This window comes from Dryas octopetala, chromosome 5 (assembly GCF_963921425.1).
Source record: "Dryas octopetala chromosome 5, drDryOcto1.1, whole genome shotgun sequence".
Taxonomy (NCBI): Eukaryota; Viridiplantae; Streptophyta; class Magnoliopsida; order Rosales; family Rosaceae; genus Dryas; species Dryas octopetala.
In genome coordinates this window covers 19,707,324-19,726,531 of record NC_141370.1, presented here as the reverse complement: position 1 = coordinate 19,726,531, position 19,208 = coordinate 19,707,324, and the positions used below count along the sequence as shown (strand labels likewise).

The window sequence follows — 19,208 nt, the reverse complement described above, 5'->3', positions numbered from 1 at the left end:
CATACATTGTTTGACATGATATGCTCACCATAACCAAATTTAAGGTTGATCTATGATGGTGATTTGAATTTGGGACCTTCTCTAACAAAATGGTACGAGATCTCATACCATTTTTATCCATTCCCTTATCACCTGGACTAGCTGAAACCTTTGGACTTTGGTTTCTACCAAATTCATATATAAATAACAAGGACATGGAGGAGTTTTCATTCCCTTCATAATAAAGTAATAAAAGTACTATAACAAGCATCATAACTTGCTTATCTATTAAGGCAATGAACGAATCAAACATAAAACAATACTAGATTAATAAGATAATTTAATTTAAAATGGAGTTCATAGATCGAGTCTACCACAATTATTCTAAAGGATTACCAAAAAAAATTGAAAATTAAATTATGAGGTATCGAGCCGACATCTTGTAAAGACAAAAAACTAAATTTAATTAAGAAAAAAACATGCAAGAGATGATTCATGGACGCGTTCCTTGAAGACAAATGAAGCAGGCTCAGCTCTTACGTCAATACCACAGCAGGGTTCATAAACAATATTACTAACTCTTGCGCCAACGATTTAGACAGGTTTACAAAACAAATTAACTTTTTTTTAATTTTTTTTTTGTCAGGATTCCATGCATGAGGCTCAAGATGATATTATATTCACAATTTGATATAGTAAAAAAGAAGATAACCGTGATTGACTAATAAAAATAATGACAAATTTTCAGGATTCTAAACTGCATGAGAGGACAAACGACTGACTGATGAAAGTTAAAATTTATAATGGAAAAATAAAGATAGTATAGTTCGATGGCTTCAAAGAGCATCATCTTTTCATTGTCACTTTATATATATGTGTATAATTTGGTAATTTTGTTAAAAAATAATGTGAATTTATAAACTCGATAGAATAATATTAGAGGTATCAACTATTTTCCAAACTTTAAAGTCCTAACTATACTATAGACATTAAAGTCCTAATTTTTAAAATCTCAACTATGGTGCTGATCCTAGTTTTTGGGCACACAAAGCGAACAAAGGAGAGTATATCCGGGTCCTTTCTATTTCTCGACAGATTTTGATGGATAAAAAGAGATTCCCACTATTAATTGTTAAGAAAATAAGTGAAAATTGGCATGATACTCATGGAACCAAGGCGGCAATCACTTTCTTGTGGCCTAAGTCTCTTTCTTGGAATTGGAGGAGTTTGTTCACAAAGCAAAAAAGCAAACAAAAGTATGTCATTAAGTAGATGATTCAAGAAATTACACAGTCATTGTAATCCTTCTGCTTAGTTTTCATTCAATAAAGTTTACTCAAATAAAATAAAAAATAAAAAAAAGTAGATGATTCAAGAAGTTGGTATTTGAAAATCTGATAAGAATAACATTGCCATGTATAGCTATGTGCACTAGTCCTTAAAGATTCAAAATGTTCTATTGTCACCAAGGAATCCATAAATGGTAGTGTTCAGTGTGTGATTGTCTGTTCCTCTTGAACTTATAAACAAAACTACCTAAAATCTATGAAACTTGTTTAATTTACATGAAAATTAAGAACATACTTGGAAAGAAGCATTGATCCAATTATACATCTAAAGGCTTTTGAGGCTGTTGAGACCTTTCCTCTCTATTTGCAAACCACTGGACTGTTCTCTTGGCAATTGGCAACCAAAGCCTCCTCATTCTTTCCTCTTTCACATTGTTTTCAAGCAAAGAAGGTTCTCTAATCCTGTTCTTGAAACCCAAGTTCCCAAATCTTGAAAAACCAGTGATTTCTGACATTGATCTTTTCTCACCTGCTGGATTCATAGACCTTGAGGCATGAGTTGAAGAAGTTGGTATGCCATCTGATGTGGAAGGAGCAACTGGGTTTGAAGCTGAACCATTTTTGTTCATTGTACCAACTTTGGTCTCAAACAATCTTTTCATCTCCATCTCCTCCCTAATCTTCATGATCTCCTCATTTCCTGTTGCTTTCGGGGTCAAAATCTGCTCATTGTTTGAATGTGTGGAAGAGAATCTGTTGCTTGACACCGCATTGATCATCTCCGAGTTCAAGAACATGAGGTCAGAGGAACTCACATTGCTCCACCTGTTCTTAAACACAAAATCAGACACAACAACTTTGTGTTTGTGCTTGTGCAGGAGTTTCTGACCCTCCTCATTTGTCATGCCTCCAGCTTCTTCTCGGATCAACAATTCTTCTTCCTTGTCAACATCCTTTTCGAGTTTTCGAAAGCTGCTTCCTATGCTGAATCTTGAGGAACCGCGGTGTTCTTCCTCTCTCTGAACAAAGAGCTCTATGTTTGAGTCTTCTCGCAGCTCTGACTGGTTGTTCCACAAGACCCTCATACTATTTGAGTTGGTGATGAAGGTGAGGTCCTCAGAACTGACCCTGTGCCTGCAAAGAGGGCAGCTTGAGTGCTTTTCAAGCCAGTGATCAATGCAGTCAATGTGAAAGGCATGCTTGCATTTGGGTAGCAATCTGAGGATTTCAATATCTTCAAATTTTGACAAGCAGACTGCACATTCCAGGCCTTCCTTGGACCCTTTTAGAGAAGAGAATCTGAAATAAGGAAGTGCCTCAATCACTGTCTTATCGATACCAGAAAATCGATTGCTTCTGCTGATAAGTCCCGTTGTCAAGTGATTGTTGCCAAGGAAAGATGCTCTTCTGTGGCAGAATTTGGCATAGACAAGGAGAAAAAATGTTAGACCAAACATGATAGATAGAATCCCAATAACCACAGCAAGATTTGGTTGTAAATTGGATTCATCATCAGAAGGAAAACCAGGACCTAAGGATTGTGCTTCAACATGGAAGACCACACAATTGATGAGAAGTAAAATAATCAAGCCTGAATGAAACATTGGAAGCTTATTGAAATCTTGAAACTGGCCCAAGATTCTAATCATCTTTTGCAAGCATTCTGTAAGGACAAAAAGGGATTATATATACACATATATATATATATATGTTTGTGGAAAAGAGTGAGATGGGTTTGTTATGCATAGACTTTTTGATGTCTCCTCTTAAAAGGTTATATATCAATCTTGTTTGTGACTTGGTTTTCTTGGTTTTTTCTTGGGCTGTTCCTGTGTGTCCTGATTTGATAAATCATTTTTATATGCACGACAGTGTAATAAGGATGACTAAGTGGGAGAGGATTGATTGCGTGTAGACAAATGTGGCTCCTTATGGTAGGCTATAGGCGTGGCGTTTCAGCTTACGTAATGGTCCTGCATTATAATAGTAAAAGCACCTGCCACATGACATCATGGGGATTTCAATCATGTTAAGAAACCATTTAACTATTGAAGTATAGCATTCACATATCTACCACTAAGCCAGCACACCAGATAAAACCTGGTTAAAGAAATTGAAAATTGGTTATGAGATTTTAACAGGTAGTTTGTCCCCTATATGTTTTAAGTTTCATTTTAGTATTCGATTGCTTGGTCTTCTCAGAATTTGGTAATGACTTCTTGTTTGTGATTCGACCAAATTTAGAACTCTTATCAAAAATTAACGTCAAAGTTATTAAGTTGCGTATGCTGTACGCAATAGCAAATATACCCCCAGAAAGTCAAGGGTCGAGTTGGATCTGGTTTTGGTGAGCTCATTGCATAGGACATCATTCAATTTCAGGCATGAAATTATCAACTCAGCTAAAGCCTTTTTGTGTTTTATATATACAACCCTGAATTTGGTGACCAGTTCATTGAGTTGAATCTGAGGGACAAGTAAACTGGGCTGGGTCTCATATATTGTACTCTAAAGACTTAGAGGTTCTGCAACTCCATTAAAAGAAATCAGATAGATTGGTTTAGCTTTCTGTTCAATAAAACTGAAACTATAATTCTTTAATAACATGCAGCATTCTTAATTACAACTTGATGTTTTTTCTAATTACAGCATTCTTAATAACACACACACATGCTATCGAAGACTCAAAAGTGGGTTTAAACATGCAGATAGATCGATGCAATTTTAAAAGATGAAACTGAGCATTTGTTAATGTCATAGACCTGGAATCAAGGGAAATGCCGTGTCATCCTTGTATAATTTTTTTTGGGTCAAAGAATACAGTTTTCAATAATACCCATTTGGGAAAGAAAACTAGCTATATGAAACAAACGTAGACATAACAAATCCGCAAGCGTTTCAATTTTTAAAGAATCACATGGAGGACGTTGAGGCACTAGGAAAATCCAATCTTTTAGTTAAATGACACAAGCATGACAGGTAGTACCTATAGGTGATCAATGTCGGTTCTATCTATCAAGGCCCAATAATTTTTCCAAGGCCTGCTGCTCCATACTCCATAGTCCATAGGAACACATCCAACGCACTACAACAAAGTTTGGGCCTCACAATATGGCCCATTACACATATAAAATTATAAACCGTACTCAACTCAAAACCAGTAATTCCATATGAATAGATGAGAATGGAAGATCATCTTTGCAGGTAACATACATTCAAGTTGGTTCCATATCTGCAGGTATTTTATATACTAAAATATACATTAACACCTTGATTCAAGCCTGATGCCAACTAAATATGAGAAGAAACACCGCTAGAATTCCAAATACATACCACTTAAACTCAGAAGAATTTATAAGTATCACAATGGAATGTTTGGCCTAACTATCACAATGGAATGATGGAATATTATTGCATACACCTGCAAATACTAGATTGCAGCAGACGAGGGAACTGATAGAAGAAGATTATCACTACACAAGAGTAAAGAGATAAGTTGAACATACAAAAACATCGCCAGGCTTTCCTGACCATGTATCAATATTTATTAGCTTGGTTAAACATACTGCACACATGGTACAGAATCAGCTCTGAGCGGAGGCAGCAGGATTGCCATTCGGATATGTCGCCAAACCAGTGCCACTTTCTGGATTAGAAGGCTCTTCGCTAGCATGCCGAACAAACTCTTCAGGGGACATGTGGGAACCATGGCAAGCACAAACTATATTGATTTGGTTTGTGCTGTATCTGTAAGTAACACCAGAAATCGTCCTGCCATTTGGGCCTGGACCTTTGGTAGAAACCCATGGTAGATTTGGGCAGGAACCAGATCCCCCGAATTTTACGTCTGCTGCAATACCTGGTTTTATAGCTGAAAAATCAAGGGAGAAATCCTCAGCCACTGAGCGGTCATGTGCATCTTTTATCCTGAGGTTCGTACTGCTTACTTTCATGTCTTCTTCTGCCTGAGAAGAGGACCCCTCTTCAGTAACATGCTGTTTGCCATCACCTTTGGCTCGTTCCGATATCCTCCCATCATATTGTGTAGCCTCAGACGAATTATGTGGAATTACTTGCATCACTGCTACATCAATACAAGAACGGTAAGGAATTGTTTTCAACTATTAGCACTGACATCATAGTCAACAGATTACATTCAACCAAAAAATTAAAAGAAAAAGAGCAGCAATAATGATATCATAGCCAAAAACAAAGGGGCATAGATAAACTAAAAGAAACTAAAAGCACAGGGAAATGGAAAATCTACAATAGAAGAAAAAGCAGAGGGTCTCTTCTACATGTAGCAAGGATAACTAGAATTTTTAATCCATAATTAAAGTTACCTGAGGTTGGTGGATTTCTGCCAGCAAAGGAAGGGTGGAACTGTTGAGGATGAGGAACCGAACCCCAGGAGTTATCCTTATCCAGCATTGGGAGCTGGACAGGTGAATAGCCAAACATAACTGGCAAATTTCCAGGATTCACAGGTTGAGTCCCTGATCGCTCACTAGTTGCAGTAGGCATCACCTGCATCATTCCAGGCATCAGATGGCCTGATGTGCTGGGTGCACCAACAGAGTTAGATTCTTTCATAGAGAGAGAGTAAGGCATGTTTATCATGTTTACTGATTGCACTGTGAATGGACTGCCATACGTCATGTTCCCAAGCTTATATTCATTTTCCGATGAAATAGTAAACCTCTTCTGCCCATTTAGGTCCACAACACTTGATTCAGCAAACCTACGAACCTCCTTTTGAGCATCAGAAGAGTCACCAGACCCAACAAATCGCTTGGAGCCATCATCGTGTTGGGAAATCAGACCTGAGGCTGAAACCTCCACTTCAGAATCTGCCACATCTTCGTTTTCAGCAGTAGAGCCATCTTCTGTTATAGAAATGTGTGATGTTCTCGTCTTGTCATGCATATCAGTGTAATGAACATCTCTCTCATGCTTCTTTTGATGGTTCATCTCATCAAACACATTCTTGCGTTTATTACCGGCCTCTATCTGTTTTTCCTCCTCTATATCATCAGACTTGTTAATGTTTGCAACCCAGACTCCTCTCCCATTCAAGTTCATTGACGCGTCTGCATCAACTTTGCCCTTGGAAAGGTCATTGAAGAAGTTTTCCTTAGGTTTCACTGAATCACTTCTTTGAGAGCTACTACTTGACTCTTGTTTCTGAACCCCACCATGAAGAAAGTCTTTAAAATCATCCACTAGTTTGTTGCCTCTATCACCCTCTTCTGCTCTAGTATTTGAGGAGGCACCATTTTTACCCTTGGATTTGGCAGATGATCCACCACAAGATAGACCCAAGCTAAGTTCAAGTCCATTATCATCCTCCATTTTTTTTTCTTTAAAAAAAAAAAAAAATGAAGAATATCAGTATGGATCAAGCATAATCCCTTCCAGTCCTCTATTCTATGCAGATTATATCCCTCACAACATTGACACCAACACAAAGACTCAACGAGCAATCATTCTAAAAGGTGATGCCTGCGCAAAAGGCAATCTCATTTATAGAGTCCAAGGAAAAAGGAATTTAAAAGCATCAACACTGCCACACATGTTAAAAAATCTATATCATAAAACTTTAGTGATCATCCAATACGAATTCAGAACACCAACCTAACCCAGTACATAAACAACAATTCAGAGAGACTAGCCTGATTAATTAAATACAAGATCTTAGACTCCCGTCTGTCACTAACAAAACATGGGTAGAGTGGGAAAGAAAAAAGAAAATCACAATTTGAAACCATCAAAATTCCGTTATTTCTGATCTAGAATAACAAAAACACTCCATTCAACTGACACAAACAAACTATACCGCTTAGATGAGCTAAAAATGATCATTTGCAGGAAACAAACATTTAAAGAACCCAGAATTTTATTAAATCTTATTTCCCTCCATTTTCTGGGCAACCAAACAAGGGCACGCAGATCTGCTCATCACCAGATTATGCATGAACGCCTATTAAAATCAAATAAAATACATATCCACAAGATTGAAAGCTAAGAACTTTAACAGAAAAAAATGTAAAATTAAACCTATATAGAGCCGGATAAGATGAACAATTAGCTGCTTACTGAGATTAGATCTAAAAAGAGTTGAATTCCCAAATTTCACAAAAAGATAAAACCTTTACCAAATACTTACAGATTTAATCTAACAAGGTTCGAAATTTTCCCAAAAAAATGCAAAAAATTATAATAAGGAACGCAGAGGAGAGAGAAAGAGGGACCTGAATTCGAAGAGAAGAAGATTAAACTTACTCGAAATCAAGCTGGTCTGTCCAGAGAACAGTGAGGGGAGAGAGAACAAGTTGTGAAATTTGGTACAAAGCAGTGGGAGAAAATGTTCAAGGCAACCTCTTCAATTTTTTTTCTTTTTTCTTTTTCCATTTTCCATTTTTTACTTTGGACGCACGTGAATATCATGCAAATTTTTTATTACGTGATAAGTGTTGTGTTTTTCTATTTCAACTTTCACCCTGCCCAAATGCCTTATTTGCTCTGCTTTTCTCTTGTTTTACTCCATTTCTAATATTACCCATTATTTTTTTTTATGAAGTTTTTTCCACTCCATTACTTGTTATTAAAATCCAAATTACACTAGTGGGTCTAAACTATAATGAAGAGTGAAGTCCATGAAAAAGTGCACCTTGGTTAATAACAATTGACGGCTCATATTTGTTTCCATAATAAAAAATTGACAGAATATCTGATTTGGATTAATTTGACATCTTTAAATACATTATAGAATTTCAGTCAGTGAAAATTAAAGTGAGATTGGACCCAAATTATGGGGAAAAATTATAATTCCAACTGTAATTTATTCAAGGTATTAGGTGAAACAACTTAAGTTATTTATAGAGAGGGTTTAAGATAAAATAAAGAAGGTCAAATATAATAACCAGTGTAACCACACTAAAATGGTAGTATGTTGCTAAATAATCTGGATTAGTTCATTAGAGAGGTTATCCTACTCATGTATGCTTGATGCAACTTGGATTCATGATCAGAGTTATACATGAAGATGGTACAGATACAAAAATGTAATGTACTCTTAATTTTTTTCATAAGTTTGGAGTTGCAACTTGAATTGTTACACTTATAATTACTTGGACAATTTATGCATAATTTAATTCAAGAAATTTAGATGAGTGTTACCTCACACGTGTTATCTTGCACATGGGTCATGCTAATTTTCTTCGTATTGATCCAATTTTATCGGACGTATCCTAAAGCTCGAATTGCTTGTAGTAGGTGGGAATTTTTTTTTTATGAGAAAAAAAAAAAAACATATTAACCTGACATTTACTGAATATTGTGGTTGTGATCACTTGCAAGCTATTATAGGGCCACAAAGTATGCATTACTTGACGCTTAGGCAATGCATATGGAACTAATTAATTACTATATGAATGGATTAGCTAGTTTTAGATCTTAATCATAACATATGTATGAATTATGATCTGCTGGCAATGCTTAGCATTGTTTACAAGTTCTTGGTTTTCCTTTTCAAATGGTCCCATTAATTATTAAGTTTCAATCAGCATGATGATATATACATCATCATTATCAGGAGATGAAGATCGTATAAAATTTGTCATATGATAGCTCCTCTGTTGTATCTAAAACAAGCTTATATGTGGGAGAAAAGAACAATGTTTTCCGCAAATAAATAGTCATCAAATGAGCAAATTAATGAAGCAATGCCATTGCAGCATTTGCTTTTGACTGGATGACCTTTCAAGGGAGCTAAAGATAACACACTAGTATACTTGGTTTACAGAGACACAGAGGCCTAAATTAGAGAATGCTAAATTGAACGAATATATTGCAGAAAACAAAATTTCTTTAGTAGTGTAACAATGTGCCTAAAAATCTAAGAGCCCTGCCAAACTGATATATACTTAATGTCCCAAAATGGGACAAAATACAAGTAAAATTGATTCCTTAGACAAATGAATGAAATTAAACTATTAAACATTGAACTTTTCTAAGGTAATAGGAATTGATATTTGGTATTAGGCATTATGAAGTAGCAGAGAAACTGTCAATACAAGAACATTGATGAATGGAACCAAAAACAACATACATGCAAATGTACCAAATGTTTGAAATTAAAACCATTCCCAGAACTAAACTACCATTAATTCCCCCTGTATATTGTGCAATACTAATAAAATGGGGTTATTCTAAAGAAATCATGTCAGGCAATGACTTTGTACTTTGTAGACCTTTCAATTCATGGTGCTGCCAACCCTCCATTGGTGATGAGAAAGCAAAGGTTCTGAGTTTGTGCATTCCGGAACATCCACAAGTTAAGAACAGTATTACGTTGGTTCACCAGAGCATGATGTTGAAGGAATTGCCTCCAGGCTCTACCACCAAGGACATGATGTGTTCCCGACTTGCCCCAAATCTTGAACTCCAAAGGGTACTGATTACCTTCACTGTCATATATTGTGACTGGGATGCCTTGGCTAAGATCTTCATTAGCATTCAACATTGGTTCGAGGTGCTCTTCGACGTGACGCTTTCTAATGACGAGTCTCAACGCTTCAGGCCTCGCATCAGTGCTTGACAACTGCTTCTGAAAAGAAGGGCTGCATTGTTCTTCATGAATCAAATGTTGCAGGCCAATTGGGAACACAACTTGTTGTTGTTGTTGTGGTTGTTCTTGGGCTTCTTGCGCTGCATTAATGCCTTGTGGTGGTGCTGCAACAACAATGGCTTCTTGGGCTTCTTGGGGTTGTGGGGCATAGTTGTGGAATTGATAAAGATTTTCACCACCCTCCATCAGAATCTTTCCTTCTTCACCAGGTTCTTCATCTTCATGGTGATCATCATTATGCTGCAACCTTCTGATGGTGATGAGAAAGCAAAGGCTTTTGGTTTCTGCATCCCGGAACATCCACAAGGTCACAACATCTCGGTTGCCTTCCAGACCATGATGTGCAGAGAAACTTCTCCAGCCTTCACCACCAGTAAAGAAATGACTAGGCCCTAACTTGATCTTCATAGAGTAATCTTTACCATCACTGTCATACGTTGTGACTTCCATGCCATTTCCAAGAAGCATTTGATTTTCATGAACAGTAAACATTGGTTCGAGGAGGTCATTGACTAGACGTCTTCTAATGAAGAGCATGCGCCTCACATCAATATCTGTCAGTTTCTTCTCAAAAGGTCTGCTGTAATTTACTGGTTGTTCTTGAATCAAGTGTTGCAGGCCAACTGGGAGTGGTGGTGGAACATCAGGAGGGACATAGAGTTGTGGTGATTGTTCTTGGGCTGCAATGCCTTGTGCTGCAGCAATGGCGGCTTCTTGGGCTGGTGGGTCTGCTTCTGGTTTTTGGATTTGCAGTGCTCCTTGTGCAGCAGCAATGGTGGCTTCTTGGGCTGCTGCAGATTCTTGGGTTTGAATGCCAGAGAGAATTTCATCAGGGTCTTCATGGTGATCATCATCATTAGCCATTATGCCTAGCCTGCCTGGAGCTCTCCTCGATCAGAAGTCACTTTTATTGTTTCTTGTTTCTCAATGATTCTTGCAAGATCGAGCAAAGGGGTCTGTCTTGGGAGATTTTAGTTGAAGAAGAAATGGGAGGGAGGTGTTTGTTTCCCCTAAATTCTCAACCTGGGTTTTAAAGAGAGAGAACCCAACTTGTTTTTTTGGCTTGATAATGGAACCCAAATGACTTAAAAAGGAAAGAATCAAGATTAACTTTGTTTAACTAACAACTAAGCATTAACAACCTCTCGTTTCACTTTGGGAGACTTAAACCAACTTAACCAACTTGCTGGGCAGAGCAGTTTACAGTAAAACCAACTTAGTTTGAGTCTTTAATGCTCTTGGAATATGGGCTTAATTGGTAAATTTATATTTTCCTTTCAGTCCAATATTACTGTTTATTTACCAATGGATTAAAATAACTTTTCTTGCTAGAGAAAAGTGTTCCAAATGGGAGATTTTGTTGAAAAAATGGCACCTGGGTTCTACAAAGATCTTTCCAAATGGAACCCAGCTTTTTATTTTTGTTATGCTTAAACGAGAAATAACCAGGACTAAATTTGTTATAACTAACAATTAATCTTGCTAGGTACAACTACAACAGTTTTACAGTTTACAGAGAAACTTAAATCAATTTCAGTCTTAGAGTCTTGGAATAAGTCACTATAACAGTGAGGTATGTACAACAGTACAAGTGTTTTGCACTGTGGTACCAAACGGGTAAAATATTAGAGGGCCAGAACACAAAACATCTTTTTGATTATTAGCCACGACCAATTCCTAATAATCAACTTTTTTATCATTGGATTTCTTCTTAAAAGAAAATAGCCAGACAGTTCTGGTAGTGGTAGACTGGTAGGGAATCCCAACTCAAGCTTGGAAGTCGGAAATATACATGATGGAACCCAAATCATTGTCTGGGACAAGGGAGGTAAAAATATAATTAACCATTAACAAATCTCTTTTTAACTTTTTAACCATCTTGCTGGGAAGAATGTACACGTTACAGCAAACCATAGTCAATTGGAGTCTTAGGCTCTTGGGATATGTGTTTAATTGGTAAATTTTGTACCTTCCTTTCCAATGACACTATTTAAAAGGAAAAAAAAAACATATCTCCGTATTGGGTGAAAAAGATTAAGTTATTTGTAGGCAGGGTTCAGATCAAATGCCCATAGTAACTGGACAAATTACAGAGCAAATGCTAGCTAAAGATAACACAAGTATACTTGATTTAGTTATAGAAATTTCAGTAAACAAAAATTTCTAAGGTAGACAAATGAATGAAAAAGATTGAACTTTTCTAAGGTAATAGGAATGCATTATACAGCATTCCTTATACATTATGCTATACAGCAAACTTATGTGTATTACAGGGGTCACAGATTGTACATTATTTATACATTACTTAACGGTTATGTTATATCGAATATGAAATAAATTAATCACTATATGTAAGGATTAGTGAGTTTTAGATCTTAATCATAAAAGAACAGAACAGAAGATTCAAGCACGCATTGCAGACCAGGGTTATAGACAAAATTCAATATTTCAGTAAACAAAATGTCTTCACTGTAATTGCCTAAGAGCCCCTGCCACACTGACATATGCTCTTTCCAGTACTACAAGAAAATTTGATTCTTTACTACATCCTCTTAACCACCCTTCATAATATGATTGAATTAAATGCATTGCTGAAAAACAAGAAAGACAATGAATGAAATTTAACAATTAAAGATTGAACTTTTCTAAGGTAATAGTAACTAACATTTGGTGTTAGCGTCATATATGTAGCAGAGAATCTGTCAATATAGGAACATTGATGGATGAAACCAAAAGGATTAAACATGCAATTGTTAGAAAAACCATTCCCAGAACTACCACTAATTCCTGCATGCTGTCAAATACTAATGAAATGGACAGACACCTTATTCTAAAGACATCATATATGTCAGTGACTTTGTAGACCTTTCAATTCATGGTGCATGGTGGTCCATATATCTCGATCAACTATGCCTCCTCCTTACTGGTTTCTTGATGGTTTCTTTAACCTGGCTGCCTTCTGGAAGTGATCACAAAGCAAAGGTTGTGAGTTCGTACATTCCGGAACACCCAAAAGATTAGAACATCTCGGTTGCTTTCCAGACCATGATCTTCACGGAAACTGCTCCAGCCGTCACCAGTAAAATAATAACTGTTCCCGGTGTCCCGGAACCTGAACCACATAGGGTACTCAACACCATTAGTGTCATACACTGTGACCGGGATGTAGGTGCCTTCACTAAGATCACGACTCTCTTTAGCATTCAAGATTGGTTGGAGGAACTCTCTGACGTGTTTTTGCTTAATTTTAAGCTCCGAGCTTTTGTGCTTCGCAGCAGAGATGGACAACAGCTTCTCAAAAGGTCCTCTGTATTGGTCTCCATCAATCAAGTGTTGCTGGTGAACTGGGAGTGGTGGAACATCACGAGGGGCATAGTGTTCTGCAAAGACCAAACCTTGTTGTTGTGGCTGTTCTTGGGATTCTTCGACTGCAATGCCTTGTGCTGCAGCAATGGCTTCTTGGGCTTGTGGGGCTGCAGGTTCTTGGATTTGCAGTGCTTCTTGTGCAGCAGCAATGGTGCCTTCTTGGGCTTGTGGGGCTTCAGATTTTAGGAATTCAGCAATCTCTGCAAGCCAACTTTGTGAAACTTCTTTTGTCACCCAGTCATCCTCCTCAGTTTCGAAAAGCATGCCTTGTGCTGCAGCAATGGATTCGTGGGCTTGTGGGGCTGCAAGTTCTTGGATTTGCAGTGCTTCTTGTGTAGCAGAAATGGTCGCTTCTTGGGCTTGTGGGGCTGCAGGTTCTTGGATTTGCAGTGCTTCTTGTGCAGCAATGGTGGTCTCTTGGTCTTGTGGGGCTGCAGGTCCTAGTACCATTTGATACGATTCTGCAACCAACCTTTGTACAGCATCTGGCACCAAGCCTTCTTCTTCCATCTGATCAGTTTCGAGATAGTGCCTTGTGGCAGAGAGAACATCGTCAACATCCATTATGCCTAGACTGGAGCTCTCCCCTCCCCAGAAGTCAGTTCTATTGTTTTTGTTTCTCAATGATTCTCGCAAGAGCAAGGGTTCTTGGGAGATTTTTGTTCAAGAAATGGGACGGAGGTGTTTTTCTTTTCTCCACCTGGTATTTAAAGAGACAACCCAACTTGTTTTTGGGTTGATAATGGAACCCAAATGCCCAATCAAGACTGACTTTGTTTAACTAACAACTAAGCATTAACAACCTCTCTTTTCACTTTGGGAGACTTTAACTAACTTAACCATCTTGCTGGGCAGAACAGTTTACAGCAAAACCACCTTAGTCAGTTTGACTCTTATAGGCTCTTGGAATATGGACTTAATTGGTACACTTATATATTTCCCTTTAAGTCCAATATTACTATTTATTTATCAATGAATTAAAAGAAATTCAAGCAACATCAAAAGAAAGCCGGCCACGTCCCACTGTAGCAGTGAGGGAATCCCAAAAACTGCCAGACAGTTCATGTAGTTGTAGTGAATCCCAACTTAAACTTCAAGCTCAATTTCATGGTTTCTTTCAGAAAGAGGATTCAATGGCTTCAAGTTTTGATAGGCAAGATTAAAATCCATCTTCTAAAGCAAAATTTTATTGCAATTCACCATCAGCCTTTACTTTTTAGTTGACAATTCAAGGTAATAGAGCACAGTATACTTGGTTTGCATACCAAGTTATTGAAATTTCAGCAACTCTGCACTGTGATGTGCCTAAGAGCCCCTGCCATATTTTATTAAACATAGCAACTTCTCATATATAAACAAGAAAAACTGATATATAATGATTCTTCACTACACTGAAAAATCAGCAACTTTACCAACACAAGAAGGATTGATTTAATTGTTTAAAAATCAGCAACTTTCATATACTGATTTCACTCATCTTTTTCCTGTTTGAATTGTTTAATTCGAATTAAAAAAGTAAAACATTAGACAAATTAGTGAAAAAAAAATTGAACCTTTTGAAGGTAATAGGAACATTGATGAAACCAAAAGCAATACACCCACATATGTGTTTTTTTTTTCCAAAAAGTCATTCCTAGAACTGCTATTATAACTCCTTTGATCCAAAAAAACACTCCTAATAAAATGGGCATTATACCCAGAAATTAGAAAGCTAAATAAAAACAAAAGCTAAATAAAAACAGTACCTAAAGCAAACCAAAAGAAATGTCAGTGGCTGTGTGTACACCTTAATTTCTTGGTTGTCCAAACCTCAATCCTGCCTTGTTTTTCTCCTCTTTACTATTCCAGTCACTGGCAACCTTCTCGAATGGACCACAAAGCAAAGCTGTTGAGTTTCTGCATTCCGGAAAACCCACAAGGTCACAAAATCTTTTATCTTCATCAGGCCATGACCCTCATAGAAACTTTTCCATCCACTAGTAAGGACATAAATTTTGGACGCCCAAGTCTTGAAAACCATGGGGTGCCCTTTACCAGCAATGTCATAGACTGTGACATGGATGCCTTGGTTAAGATTTTCATCATCATTCAGCAATGGGAGTATGTGCTTTTGCACATCATCTTTCTTCATGGAGAGCCTGGATTGGTCCTCCCTCACATCACTACAAGTCAGCTGCTTCTCAAATGGCTTGCTGCACACTTCAATCACGTTTTGCAGGGTTGGGACTGGTGGGATTTCAGGAGGGACAAACCCCCCATAGAACAAACCTTGGAGCTGTGGCTGTCCAGGCAAGCCTTGGCCTTGTGCAGCAGCATTAATGGCTTTTTGGGCTTGTGGGGCTTCAGGTCCTTGGATTTGGAGTGCTTTGCTCTTGGTTCCTGCATTTGGGTATAACCCATTCTTACCAAGAAACTTGCATTTGATGCTCTCCAAATTCCTGGCTGTTTTGGAATCCAAACTTACATGCTTTAGACAACACAGAGTCAAAGCAGCCTTGGTCATCTCTTTGTCTTCATCTGCAGCAGGGTATTCATTGTGAACACTAACCATGCCTGGCCTAGAGTTCTTCCCCATTGAACCCATATTTTTCTTAGCATTCACCCAAATTTAAGAGCAAAATTTTCTTAGTAGTTCTGCAAAAGAAAGTAATGGAAGCCCTATGTCTAATAAAGAGTGTTTTCCTTAATGTTATTCGAGACAAGGTAAGAAGAAAAAAAATATCCCAATTGCTGAGATAAAAAATATCCCAATTTATTTTTACCAGGATGAGTTGTCTTTCTTGAACTTCAAGCAATTGTGGAAGTACAGTTTTGGTAGAATTGGATTTTGCATAGGATTGTTTACTTCTTTATTATTATTTTTTTTTGTCTATGAGGCCTGTGTTTCTGGTCCACTAGGTTTACCAGGCTTAGCTGAAAGCCCATGGGCTCAGAGAAACCTAGACCAATAGTAAACCAATTCATAGTTGATGATTCTAATTTCTAACTAATCAGTAATCAATTCATAATTTTGATATAATGGCCAAAAAATAAAATTCATAATATGATATGTACATATTGTAAATGGCAAGGAAAAAGTACTATCCATATATCTTTGAATAAGATTTGTTGTCATATTTTCACGATGATTAGACCATAAATGATTAAAGTATAACCAAATGGGTTGTGGAAGTTAGCTTGTTCACTCTAATGATTTCATCTAAATTTTCATCTGATCTTTCACGAGAGAGCGAAAATTCACGTCCATGTTTTAGATGGTTTAAACCTTGAACACAAAAATGACCAAAATTTGGTTAAATTGGGATAGACCCACAAGACTCATGTAAGGCTTTAGATGTGTATTGTCTATTTTGTCCTCATCAAAGGATACTTCATAGATTTTAAATGGAAAATTGGATGAAATTTTAGTAAAATTGGCTCACATTGACCAACTTTTAAAAATTTGATGGCTTGATTTACTACACACCGTCATATTTCAAAGGGCAAAATAGCTATTAAATATTTTTTTTAAAATAAGTTCAGCTACTTTGAAGAACAATATCTTATTAGGAGGGGCATAGTCTGCGCATTTGATTTTCTGGTGATTATAAAATTTGTTATCTGATAGCTCGTCCTCTTTTTTCTTTAATATCTACAGCAAGCTTAAAGGAGAAAACATAAGTTTTGCACAAATAAATTAATGCAATGTCATGATAGCATTTGCTTTTGACTGGATGGTACCTTTCAAGAGAGCTAAGGACAGAACAGAGTCAATCCCCTGCCACACTGATATATGCTTTGACCACTACTATCAGAAAAAATTGATTCTTTACTACCTCCTACTTTTAACCACCGTTTATACATGATGAGTTAATTAAACTATTAAAGATTGAACTTTATGTGTGTGTTTATTCGTGTGATTTTAGTTTGACAATGCAAGGTAATATAACATACTACTTGGTATACATACCAAGTTATTGAAATTTCATATAAAAAGAAGAAAGATTGATATATAATGATTTTTCACTACACTGAAAAACAGCAACTTTTCCCAACACAAGAAAAATTGATCCTTTAAGCAAACCATTCACATATAATGATTTCATTCAATCTTTTCCATTTCAAATTAAAATATAAGACCTTAGACAAATGAAATGAAAAAGATTGAACTTTTCTATGGTAATACGAATGCAACATATATGAACTAGCAGAAACTATCAACATATATAGGAACATTGATCAAACCAAAAGCAATATATATACAAGACAATATAGTGTTTTCTCCCAAAAAGCCATTTCTAGAACTGTCATTCCTATATATATATTATCAAGTCCTAATAAAATTCTGGGGCTTATAACTCCTCCTTTGATCCAAAAAGCCTATCCTACCAAAATGGACATTATGCCCAGAAATCAGAAAGCTAAATAAAAACAGTACCTAAAGCAAAAACCAAAGAAAGGTCAGTGACTTTGTTAGACCTTAATTTCTTGGTGATCCACATCTCAATTCTGCATTGCTCTGCTTCTCTTCACGGTTTGAAACACCGGAAACCTTCTTGAATTGATCACAAAGCAGAGGTTTCCAGTTTCTGAATTCCGGAAAACCCACAAGGTCACAAAATCTTGCTTCATCCTCAGGCCATGGTCATGACAGAAACTTCTCCATCCACTAGTAAGGACATGAATCTTGGACACCCAAGTCTTGAAAATCATGGGGTACCCTTGACCAGCAATGTCATAGACTGTCACAGGGATGCCTTGGTTAGGGTCTTCATCATCATTCAACAATGGGATTATGTGCTTTTCCACAACATCTTTTCTCATGGAGAGTCTGGCTTGGTCCTTTCTCACATCACTATCTGTCAGCTGTTTCTCAAAAGGTTTGCTGCATATTTCAATCACATTTTGCAGGTTTGGGACTGGTGGGAGTTCAGGAGGGACATAGTCTCCAAAGAACAAACCTTGGACTTGGAGTTGTTGTTGTCCAGGCAAGCCTTGGTCTTCTTTAGCAGCATTAATGGCTTTTTGGGCTTGTGGGGCTTCAAGTCCTTGGATTTGCAGTGCTTTTCTCTTGGTTCCTGAATTTGGGTATAACCCACTTCTACCAAGAAACTTGTTTTTGGTGTTCTCCAAATCTCTGGCTGTTTTGGAATCCAAAACCACATGCTTTAGATAAGAAAGAAACAACGCAGCCTTGGTCATCTCTTTGTCTTCATCTGCAGGGTATTGATGGTGATTATTAGCCATGCCTAGCCTGGAGCTTTTCTCCATTAAAGCCATGTTTTTTTTTTTTCCTTAGGATTCACGCAAATGCAAGAGAAAAATTTGGTTGAGAGATTTGCTGAAGAAATTAATGGAAGCTTAGGTCTAATAAAGAGTGGTCTTTTTCTTAATGACAGATGAGGACAAGGTAGAGAAAATAGGAGAAAAAATCTCTCTTTGCTTGATCTTCAAGTATGCAGAAGTGTTTTAATAGAATTAGAGAATCTGTTGGGTAGTGTTGCGACTGAGAGGTATTTGGGCCGTTGGATCACACGGATGGCCACGATATAATTGGAAAACTGAGACCTGGTTTCAGAGTGAATCAACCCCATTTTATGAAAATTATGAAAAAATTAATTAAGCCCTAAAGTTACAGGCTACTAAATTTGTGTTGGGCTTATCATTGGATTTCTTGTTCTAAATGATCAACGTGGCATTCTGTGCCATCCACAGTAAGCAGTACGTATGCGGACCGCGTTTCTGATTCACTCAATAAAGCAGGCTAGGCTGCAAGCCCATAGGCTGAGAATTGATAGTTTTAATTAAAAAGTAAAAACAGAAAAAAAAAAAAAAAAAAAACGAAATACTAATAATACATAATACATAATATCTAACGCCATAATTTTGGAGGGAGTGCTTTTGTCATCAAAAGTTTAACACCATAATTTTGGTGGGATATTTTCATGCTCCATTATTGAATTTGG

At 37.0% G+C, this 19,208-nt stretch overlaps 4 protein-coding genes across 6 annotated transcripts; all 4 read right to left on the bottom strand.

Moving 5' to 3' along the window:
* Positions 1-1,411: 1,411 nt before the first annotated feature.
* LOC147285412 (E3 ubiquitin-protein ligase ATL42-like) lies at positions 1,412-2,956 on the bottom strand. The gene has a single exon (XM_086245140.1). The coding sequence runs from the start codon at positions 2,915-2,917 to the stop codon at positions 1,586-1,588; it is 1,332 nt and encodes a 443-aa protein (XP_086101266.1). The 5' UTR covers positions 2,918-2,956; the 3' UTR covers positions 1,412-1,585.
* A 1,610-nt stretch (positions 2,957-4,566) lies between these two features.
* On the bottom strand, positions 4,567-7,684 carry NINJA (Putative interactor of JAZ). 3 transcript variants are annotated; one of them, XM_086245449.1, is made up of 3 exons: positions 7,551-7,684; positions 5,612-6,628; positions 4,567-5,352 (listed from the first exon to the last, which is right to left on the bottom strand). In XM_086245449.1, exons 2-3 carry the CDS (start codon positions 6,618-6,620, stop codon positions 4,853-4,855), a joined length of 1,509 nt encoding a protein of 502 aa, XP_086101575.1. In that variant the 5' UTR covers positions 6,621-6,628; positions 7,551-7,684; the 3' UTR covers positions 4,567-4,852. The 3 variants fall into 3 exon arrangements, with proteins under 3 accessions (XP_086101575.1, XP_086101574.1, XP_086101576.1); XM_086245448.1 differs by having other exon boundaries at positions 5,612-6,770; positions 7,551-7,660; XM_086245450.1 differs by having other exon boundaries at positions 4,567-5,349; positions 5,612-6,770; positions 7,551-7,660.
* A 7,389-nt stretch (positions 7,685-15,073) lies between these two features.
* LOC147285410 (uncharacterized) lies at positions 15,074-15,847 on the bottom strand. Its single transcript, XM_086245794.1, has one exon. The coding sequence runs from the start codon at positions 15,845-15,847 to the stop codon at positions 15,074-15,076; it is 774 nt and encodes a 257-aa protein (XP_086101920.1).
* Positions 15,848-17,606: 1,759 nt separating this feature from the next.
* Positions 17,607-18,522, bottom strand: LOC147285409 (uncharacterized). Its single transcript, XM_086245793.1, has one exon. The coding sequence runs from the start codon at positions 18,520-18,522 to the stop codon at positions 17,746-17,748; it is 777 nt and encodes a 258-aa protein (XP_086101919.1). The 3' UTR covers positions 17,607-17,745.
* Between the last annotated feature and the right edge of the window lie 686 nt (positions 18,523-19,208).